This window comes from Danio rerio, chromosome 12, assembly GCF_049306965.1.
Source record: "Danio rerio strain Tuebingen ecotype United States chromosome 12, GRCz12tu, whole genome shotgun sequence".
Taxonomy (NCBI): domain Eukaryota; kingdom Metazoa; phylum Chordata; class Actinopteri; order Cypriniformes; family Danionidae; genus Danio; species Danio rerio.
Genome location: NC_133187.1, coordinates 33,369,655 through 33,380,000, shown reverse-complemented (window position 1 = coordinate 33,380,000; position 10,346 = coordinate 33,369,655). Strand labels below are relative to the sequence as shown.

Genomic DNA, 10,346 nt, shown 5'->3' with positions numbered 1-10,346 from the left:
CTGTGCAAAACTGTATATCTTTGGATTTGTTGTGTCTCAGTGAGACTGACCTTAATGACACTGTGCCTCTTTAAGAGTGATTCTGGCACGACTTTGTTGAGCACTAATGGCAATCCACCAACCAGCATACCTGCCAGGCGGAGTTTGAAAAGTATTACATAACATAAAATGAGTCTAAATTGGAAACCCAAAGTCCCCAAAGATACCTATTCTTAAATGAATCCTGCAAGTTGGCAGAGTATGACTTCTGAGTATGCCAAATTCCTTTCAGAAAAAAATGGAGGACTGAAATGTTACTGGAAGATGAATACATGTAAAAAAATAAGATAAAATAAAATAAAATTGCAGCAGGAGTAAGTTTTTGATTAAAAGCTGAGAAAATGGTCTTCCCCTTGAGACATTGGTCATTTAAAAGTCAATGTCTGGCCCGCACAGAGGGCTTTTTGTGCTCTCCTTCACAATGCTATCACCAAAAGGCCTTACCAGACTGGATGACCAAAGCAGCGAGGGGGGTTTCTGCCTACCTGTGAACCTATAAAGCAGCTCTTCAGCTGACTTCAATGATCTCTGCTCATAGGATTTATCATCATTTAGCTGCTGAAGACCTACACAGGAACCATGCAAAACTTCTGCTAGAGACCTGAGCCAACATTTCTTCTGGATTCTGCCACTGGGATGGTACGGACATTCATTATAAATCAAATATTACAGTGCTTTTGTATTGACAATAATCGTATTATCATTAAAAATCAACAGTTTAGGTCATGAGTGATATTTTAGGCAAACCATGAATATGTAACGCAACTGTCTTTGTTTAGTTTAACAAAATGGCAGCTGTTGGCCTTTTCTTCATCCTCCTCCCCGTGACGTGGGCCTGTGCCCCTCAGAAAGCTGGTAAATGTAATATAAGCATAATAATTTAAGCATTTCCTCTGATTGTGGATGAGAAGGGCTTGGCTGTTGTTGCCTTGATTTAATCTGCTAGATAATCCTGACAGACCAATTTGTCATCTGTTTCAGATTACGTGATGGTGTCATGTTTTCCCAATGCCATCATCGCAAACGTGCCAGAATGTCCATATGGATGGGAGATCGGCCAGCTGTCATTGGGTGGCGTGTGCTATACGGGCATTAATACCCCGGGCTTTTACCGTTTTACCATCCCAGACCTCACTCCTAAAAATCATTCATACTGCGGCACTTTGTCTGAGGTAAGATGTTTGATGGGTTTAAAACACAAAATAAATGATTCATTGGATTTATTAGTTTAAGGTAAGTGGTTGCAAACAAATTATAAGGGCTGATTCAACACTCAAACCATTTCCTTTTTTTTTTTTTTTTGCTTGTTCAAACTACCGATTTAAAATAAGCTAAAACAACACAATTCTTGAGATTTCATCAGGACAACTTAATTTGTTTATGTTTATTCCAAATAAATTTGGGCAATGCGGTGGGTAGCACAGTTTTCTGCACAAGTCCAAAGACATGTGATACAAGTGAATTGACCGGAGTGTGTGAAGGAGCATGCGGCTGGAAGGGCATCCGCTCGTAAAAAAAACATGCTGGATAAGTTGGCGGTCAATTCCCTGTGGCGACCCCAGGTTAATAAAGGAACTAAGCTGAAAAAGAATGAAGGAATTTAAATAAATTTGTTAAATCTGTTAAGTTAACTTAATCAATTTGTGTTGGGACAACATGAATTAATTGTGTGGAACCATGCATTTTTTCACCATGAATGATTTGTGTTCAACTTAAATTGTTTGTTTAAATTCAGCCAATATAAATTGTTTGCAACAGTTTGCAATAAACCTTTTTTTGTCAGTGTAGATCCTAATTGTTATTTCATTTTAAAAAGAACACTGTAAATAACTTTATGATCAATAAGTCCTGACCTGTATTTTTGGGTTAGTTTTAAAGCTGTTTTAAGTCAGATTAATGTATTGTAAGTGACAGTGGTTAAAACAATTCAAATTTACCTCAACTTAAAAAATTTTAAGGGATAATTCACCCAAAAATGAAAATTACCTCATCATTTATTCTACATCATGTGGTTTTAAATCTTGAGATTGTTTCTTCTATTGAACACAAAAAAAAAAAAAAAAAAAAAAAATATATATATATATATATATATATATATATATATATATATATATATATATATATATTTGTTTTTTTTTTTTTAATTATATACCATGCCTGACTCAAACATAGCAATTCACAGTTAATCAAACTACAAAAATCTATGCACAGGGCCATAGCCAGCCTAGTGAATAGCTTGTTGGATGGTCATCAGAACTAAACTTTTTGTTGAACCAAAACCAAAAATGCATTAAAATACAACTTTATTACATGATTTATCATACATAAAGGATTTATTAGGCAAATAACAATCTGGTCAGCACATTCAACTTTCCTCAGTTAGAATTTGGCTATTGAAATAAAAATATAAAATAAACAAATAAATAAACTATAATAATGTAGTGCTTCACATTTTTCTAGATTTTTATCTTGCAAAATGTTAAATTGAAAATTCATGGATAACACCAGCCTAATTAGTATTAAAATTAACTTTAATATGGGCCAGTTTAGGTGCTTCACCCCTTTTTTGATATTTTTTTTGTTTTATGAATAAGGTCCAAAATTTAGAATAAAAGCTACTTGTAAATTGTTTTCTTTATTTAACAACAATACAGTGGGTCAGTAGTGAAAGATGACTTCACTTGCCTTAGATTGTATATTTTCTTGCACACAAGTTGGACTCATCATAAAAATAATTGTTAGCATTGGCCTAAACTGATTACTTTAAGTCACAAAAGTCAACAGAGGATTCGATTTGGTCTTAAAGCCTTCTTCGATGGGTTATTTTCACAATTTAACATGGTATAGCAGTCAAAATAGGACAAACGAGCTCATGTATGGGACAAATTCGACCTTTGTCAGTGAGGGTGGGTCTTTCAAACCACCTGAACCCCTACTGGCAATGGGCCTGATGTATGCAATGCTTTGAAACCGTCTAAATAGAAGTAAAAAAATCAAAGAACTGAAAATAAGATATACATGATAGGTATCAGGTTTTAAGCTTGTCCAGCAAAATATTAGTCCAGTTTTGAATAGTGCAAAAATTGATATTTTGGAGAATGCTGAATGCTAGAACTCATCAAATTCCATAGTGGAAAATCTGTTTATAACGACCAATTGTGTTCAACAGAAGAAAGAAACTAAAACAGGTTTTAAACAAGTGAAGGGTACATTTTTATTTTTGGTGAACTATCCCTTTAAGGCAACTACTAATTTGTTGTTGTTGTTTTGCTTTTGGCAACTCAGAATGAATGTTTTTTTTTTCAATGAAGTAAACATATATTCCTGTTACCTTCTTTTCAGTATGTAGGAGGCAAAGATCCACGGTATATTTTCTACAACTCGATTGTCTCCAACGACTCGTCTCTCACTGTGCGGAACCAGCCGGTCAACTACACGTTCAGTTGCACTTATAAAGCGGCTTATCTGGTCAACAACGCCGTGTTTAGCCAAAGGTAGACCCAGTTACATTGACGTCAAAGTCCAGTAGGTGTAGATTTGATGGAGCCTGTGCATTCTGACCGTAGACTTGCAGCGTCTTTACTAAACCCTCTGCTTCTTCCAGAGTGGCAACAGTTTATGTCAACAACGGGAGTTTAGGTTCTTTTAAGTCTCAGTTGTCTATGAACGTGTTCACAGTAAGTACTTCAGCTTTCCTCAGAAGTGTCCAGTGCTGAAGATTGTGCAAAAAAAGGGAAATCTCCTTATATATATATATATATATATATATATATATATATATATATATATATATATATATATATATATATATATATATATATATATAAGCTGAAATAAAATGAGCAAATAAATAAATAATATATTTTTTGTTAAGATTTCTAGACGTGTTTTAGTAAAACCTTTTTGATTTATTCTAAATAGTCCCTGAAATTATAATACAGTAAAAAAAAAATTGCCAATAAGATATTTTTTACATGAAATAAAAAAAACATGTGCCATGATTGCAGATATTCAATTCATCTTTATTTCTACACTGTAAAATATTAATGATCAATTAGTCATGACAGCATATGTTTTTAGTTCACTGTAACCTATTAAACTAAATTAGAACATGCAAGCAGTTTCAAGTTCAATCGACTCAAAGTTAGCCACTAAAATTAAGAACCAGGATTTTTTTTTAGTGCTTTTACAATGTGTAAAGATTGTAAGATTGTGTCAAAGCAGCTTAACATAGAAGTTCTTTTTTTCTATATAATTAAATATGTTTTAGATAATAATACAGTTTTAAGATCACAAATGTTAAAGGGATAGTTCAACCAAAATTGATAACTCATCAGAAAGTTCAACAGAACAGGAAAACTCAAACTGGTTAAAGCGAAGTTAACAATGGCAGAATATAACATTTAGGGTGAATATATCTGGATGGTTTTGTGATTCAAGATTATATGACCTGTTTTTCTATTTGCATGTTTTTATTTAGATGTACTTTTGTTTATTCCCTTCTGCTATGGATGTTGCCAAGCCTTTCATGTTAAACGATAACATATGGACTGAACAAATATGGGATGCTTTTTCCCCCTCACATTCAATTCAGATAGCCTGGAATGCTATATATTTTACTATTATTACTAGTTTGATTTATTATTATTAGTTGGTATTATTATGATGTTTAGCTTATTTTTTCTGCAATCATTGACTTCAATAGTTTTTTTTTTCTGCTCTGATTGTCAATGGCTACTGGTTTCAGACAATCTCCAAAATATCTTCTTTTGTAGTCAACAGAACATTTTTAACTGGTTTAATACAAGTGGAGAGTAAATTATGGCAGATTTAATTGGGGGGGAGGGGGGGGGGTGAAGTATCCCTTTAATGTTTGATAGTTTGCTATATATTTTATTATTATTATTAGTTTGAATTATTATTATTAGTTTACTTATTTTTTTTAACTTTATTTTATAAAAACTTTATTTAGTTTTAATGTGTGTATATATTGTTTTTGTGTGTGTGTTTTTTTTCTTTCAATGCTGTGGTTACAGTAGGTAAGGGCCAATGTACTGTTCTGATTTGTAAATGCAAAACATAAGTATATATTCTAAAAATAAAAAAATAAAATAAATAAAATTTAGGGTGGCGGTTTATTCCGCGGTGGCAACCTCAGATTAATAAAAGAATTAAGCCGAGAAAAAAAAAAAACAATTGAATGAAAGAAAATTTCGGGCAAACTATCACTTTAAGGAAAAAAAAGTGGAATAACCCTGATTTTCATTTTACATTAAATAAGAATGTTTGTTATTTAAATCAATTGTCATTTTCATTAAAAAAAGTGCTCAAATTGACAATTTTATTTCAATTTGAGAAGAAATGTAACATTACTTCTTAGAATAAAAGTAATATTAAAATTTTACTACTGTACATAAATCCACTATATTCAGAAAGTTTCCTCAAAGCTTTTTTCTCACAAAATAAATAAACTACACATAACTTTGATGTATGTGGTTTACAGAACTCAAAGTTCCTCTACGCAAAAGATGCACCGTATGTGATTGACACATCAGAGATTGGATCTGAGGTTTTCATTGGCATTGAAGCAAAAGGACTGAGCAACAGGTGAGTCAATCTTAAAAGAAGTCTACACTTGATCAAATACACAGACTCCATGTAAAAGGCTCTCTTTAATTTAGATTCAAAGTTGTAATCACAAACTGCTGGGCAACACCAACTCCATATTCAACAGACAGAAAAAGGTGGACTTTAATTCAGAACAGGTGAGGTTTTATTGTCAGTTTCAGATGTATTATGTCAGAATATGCATATCCTGCATACTCAATACTGCTCACTGAGTTATACATTTGCTCCCGGTTCATAGTTGTTCATTAGACAACACAGTCACCATATTTGAAAATGCCAAAGACAGTCGGTCCATGTTCAAGTTCAACTCGTTCCGCTTTCAACGGCTAGAAAAAGTGTCAACCGTGTGGCTCCACTGTGAAGTCCAAGTATGTGACGGGGAGAAGTTGTTCTGTCAGCCGGTGAGTTTCAGTATCGTTTCAACACTATTGCAGTTACAAATAAATTCACTTGCCACACTGACACTCTTAACTTTATACAAGACTCCCTGCACATCAAGAAGCACTGAGTTTGAACCTGATCCGAATGGAGGCATACTTACAATGGAGTTTCAAGTCAGAGGTATTTAACATTGGTACTTGTGCAAGATTTTTCAGTAACATATTCAGCTTTAATCTTCGTAACTCTTCGTTTACAGCACAACACTCCTCCAGTTACATCCATCCTGCAGGTGAGTTTGTATTAACAGTTTATGATCGTGAATAATTTTCATTGATATTTATTTGTGTTTTAATAAGGCCATATGATATTTGTCACATTTGTTTTTCTTCGTAAAAAGATAATGGAAATTCTGCCATCATTTACTCACCCTTGACTTGTTCCAAACCTGTTTAAAACAAAAGAGAATTTAAAGAATATGTTTAAAATCTGTAAACATTGACTTCCACAGTATTTGTTTTTCATGCTATGGTTGTCAATGGCTACTGGTTTTTAACATTCTTCAAAATATCTTTATTTGTAGTCAACAGAACATAAAAAAATTTGGTTTGGAACAAGTGAAGGGAGAGTAAAAGATGGCAGATTCATTTTTTGGGGGGTTAACTATGCCTTTAATGTATATCTCATTCTTGCTGTAAATATAAGCAAAGTTCTTAGTCTCTTAGTTTCCCACAAAAGGGATTTATATATAAGTCTATGTCTCAACTTGTAATATTATAACGCCTTTCAAAGGAATTTGCAAAGAAAGTAGGCAAGGCTTCGGTAAATTGTGGTGCTATAGCCAATCAGAAGGCATCTGCGTCAACTGTCCAATCAGAACGCGCTTCCTGTTTTGGACGTATAGTATTATATAATAATGTACCGTATGTATGTGGATTTATTATTAACATTAAATTAACAATTAACATGAAAACAAATTAGAATATTCAGGTATTACCAATAAACAAAACAATGATCTTTTAACACAGCATCATGATGCCTCTTTAAAGTATACAGATGTTACATGAGCAATACCACATGAGTAGCAGTAGATGTGGCTGTATATCAGCACTGGAGGGAGGCATGCTTTGGCCTTAGTGTCCCACCAGGGACAATATACAGCCACATTGCTCTGCTATAAGTGTGATATTGCGTTTATACAACAGTTTGGCGGCATAATCGTGTATAAAAAGAAAATCAAACATGCAGAGTCTCAAAATTCTTTTGTATGAGGAACTACTTTCCTCCGCCATTCATTCACATCTGCAGCTGACATCAGAACAGGAGTAACCGTTGCTACTTTACCAACGTCACTTCAGAGCTAGTATTTGAATGATTCTCTAGCGTAATGTCTAAATTGATGAAGAAATGGGTAATTTTGCTAACATTTTAAGATTATAAGGCTGAACAGCATGAAATGCCATCAGTCTACAGAGATTTCCCAGTATTTCACTGTTGCAATCGGGAGATCACAAAAATTAACCCCAAAAAAGCCAAGCAATGCAATCTCTACCAGATTACTGTTTCCAGACATGAAAACAATGCGAGGTCACGTAATATATCTTTCGTTATTAACTATATAATGGAGAAAGAAGACTTTAGTGCGGTAGAAAATGTTCTTCTTTGGCTCACCTGGCTTTTAAAGAATTTTTTTTAACTTTTCAACCCAGTTATGATATTGCTCAGATGATATGTCAAACAGACATGGTGCTCCTGCCAAATTTACACTAGTTTTTCCTTAATTTCCTGGGTCCAAATAAACTGAAGATGAGCGCTTTTAACATCTCTCCCAACCTCCCGCTGGCCTGCTGGTATCTATACTAGTGGATGCTGCTCTCTCATTAGCTGTAGGCAATCGCAGATGTTATTTTCATTCATAACTCATAATTTCATAATTTCATAATTTCGCACTGCATGATTTGAATTCGCCAACAGCTCCAGATATTTAGCATGCCAAATATTTCATGGGTGTCGCAAGTCATCTGCGATTCTCTCAGATCGTGTCTTTGATAGTTCACATTGTGTGATTGTTATTCACGTGAACAAGCACCGATTTGCCTGTGATTTCAGGCATTTGATTTCTTATAACCTGTCGGCACGTCAAAATCAGAGCTAAAATCAAGCAATCTGAACTTGGCATGAGGGTTTATTATCCAGACTCTGTCACTATCTTGTGGATGGACAACGTCACTCGTCTTGGGTCTGCTAATGACCGCCGACGGGCTGTCTCTCAGAAATTATAAATATTTAAAAGTAGGCACTATCCTTATTAATAAACTGCATAGTTACAATCTAAACAACAACATTCTTGAGTAAAAAGCCTCAAAAGTACATTATGTTGCCCAACAGCAGCAATATTTTTCAAACTGTAGAGTGTCCTCTGCTTTTTGCTGTATTTGGGTGGAGTAATACACAAGGGTGAAGAGGCAGGACAATTGGCAGAATATTGCACAGCTATCAGCCAATCAGATTCAAGAACCAGACAGAACTGTTGTATAAAATAAATATATACAGTACAATGTTGATACAGTGCTAAAATGTCTTATTTTCCTCTCTGTTTCACAGGCCCATTTCTGTGTTTGCTCTCCATACTGCTACTGAATGAATTTTTAGGATACTTTACTTTTTAATAAAGCCTGATGTGTGTCACTTAAATGCAATGAAACAAGCCTTTGCACTCTTACAATTACATGCAAAATACTAAATATAGACACGCATGCATGCATACATCCACACACCATACGTGTCTCAGGGAGTGTATCCACACATTCCTTTACATATTCACTTTTTGTAACCATTTTTACTTGTTGAATAAATATTAGTAGAAGCAGAAAATAATATCCGAATCAGATGTCTTTAGTTTAACAGACACTGAGTTTTTGTATCTTGTATTAAATGTGAAAAATATTGTGTAGTTAAACTCTTGTAAAAGATTTTCTTCATTGATCATTTGTTTAAAATGCATTTGTAAATAAAATTCTTGTTTTTAAATGATATTTGCTATCATTTCCTACTATACAGCATGAATATATAAGAAGCACAGTCAAACTAGACATCAGGTACAGTGAGGGTGTACATGTCTGTCATTTTAGTCATTGCCGATGTCCGCTGTATTGTTCTTCTCTCTTTAAAATCTCCATCATTTGCTGCTTTGGTTTTCTCCTGTTTGATGTGACAAGACTGTCCACATACAAGACACGTCAGATCATATACCACTGTTATTTATTAAGGTCACTACTGAAAAATGTTTTACACTTACAAAATAAAAGTAACCACAAGTGGCTTGATACTTACATCTGTTCCTGATTTAGGACTTGGATTACTGTCCTGGCCAGTGGGTGGAAACGTGAATCCAGGTTTGCTCAACAACCAGAACGTTTTCTGTGTTCCCTTTCCCTAGAAAACACATTTGAGATGTGATTAGACCCACAGACATGGTAGGACAGTAAACACAAGTCTTATGGCTTGTTAACAACTGATATTCAGATTCATTACCATTTAAACTAATTATTTAAAAAGGTCTTTTTTCAACACTTTGCAAAAAATTAATAAAATACTTTAAAATAAGCTTACAGTATTGCGTATACAGTATATACACCCAAAATGACACACAACAGAAATTATTTTATGCTTTAGATTCTATTCTGAATGCTGTGATTTGTGATAAAATCAGGAACTTTTTTTTTGTTTTGTACCTTTTATATGTCTTTTATTTACTTGTCCTTCATTTTCTTAATACTAGGTGTACACTGAAAAGATATTAAAGGCCTCGTGAAGTGCTTTGAAATGTGAGTTTTTTTACGTGTAAAATAATTTGAACTGAAACATGAAGGGCGGGGCATATAGTAACCCCTACCCCTTAGAAAAAATACCCAATAGCATTTTGTTTTTATCACAGCTCAATCAGTGAGAGTGGTTGATCTCAAGCGCATATCGCAATAGCTTCTTGGAGGGGGTGCATGGGACATGTCAGATACCCAAAACATTTGATTGGTCTGAAGATTTGATGGGAAACTGAAGTATGAGATGCTGTCAAAAAATTATTGATTCATTCATGTGGATGTTTATGTCTGTTTAATGCAAATTTTGTTATTGTTTTCTATCACACTAGATATCATTAAGACTAGCATACCGATACTAACATCTTAAAAACTTTATTTCGATTTTACGGGGACTTTAATATAAGTTTACACCTTAACATTTGTGTTTTATATTGTTCCCCAACCTAGAAGATACCATCTGTGTACAGATTCTGCAGATTT

The 10,346-nt window shown here is 33.9% G+C and overlaps 2 protein-coding genes across 14 annotated transcripts in view; one reads left to right on the top strand and one right to left on the bottom strand.

Annotated features, from left to right (window-relative positions):
* The first annotated feature begins 409 nt into the window (after positions 1 to 409).
* Positions 410 to 9,078, top strand: tectb (tectorin beta). Of its 3 annotated transcripts, none has more exons than NM_001008594.2 (11): positions 410 to 678; positions 819 to 894; positions 1,021 to 1,211; positions 3,382 to 3,533; positions 3,644 to 3,716; positions 5,543 to 5,646; positions 5,721 to 5,804; positions 5,906 to 6,068; positions 6,150 to 6,228; positions 6,305 to 6,337; positions 8,650 to 9,078. In NM_001008594.2, the coding sequence occupies exons 2-11, from the start codon at positions 828 to 830 to the stop codon at positions 8,712 to 8,714; spliced, it is 1,011 nt and encodes a 336-aa protein (NP_001008594.1). In that variant the 5' UTR covers positions 410 to 678; positions 819 to 827; the 3' UTR covers positions 8,715 to 9,078. The 3 variants fall into 3 exon arrangements, with proteins under 3 accessions (NP_001008594.1, XP_073773685.1, XP_073773684.1); XM_073917584.1 differs by having other exon boundaries at positions 563 to 678; positions 3,614 to 3,716; XM_073917583.1 differs by having other exon boundaries at positions 563 to 678; positions 5,906 to 6,228.
* Positions 8,566 to 10,346, bottom strand: part of gucy2g (guanylate cyclase 2g) — a 15,873-nt gene continuing 14,092 nt past the window's right edge. For all 11 annotated transcript variants that reach the window (XM_009306793.5, XM_073918578.1, XM_009306792.5 and 8 more), the window contains exons 20-21: positions 9,379 to 9,480; positions 8,566 to 9,264 (exon numbers count right to left, since the gene is read on the bottom strand). In XM_009306793.5, coding sequence (XP_009305068.1) covers positions 9,133 to 9,264; positions 9,379 to 9,480 — 234 coding nt within the window. In that variant the 3' untranslated portion in view covers positions 8,566 to 9,132. The remainder of the gene's footprint in view (positions 9,265 to 9,378; positions 9,481 to 10,346) is intronic.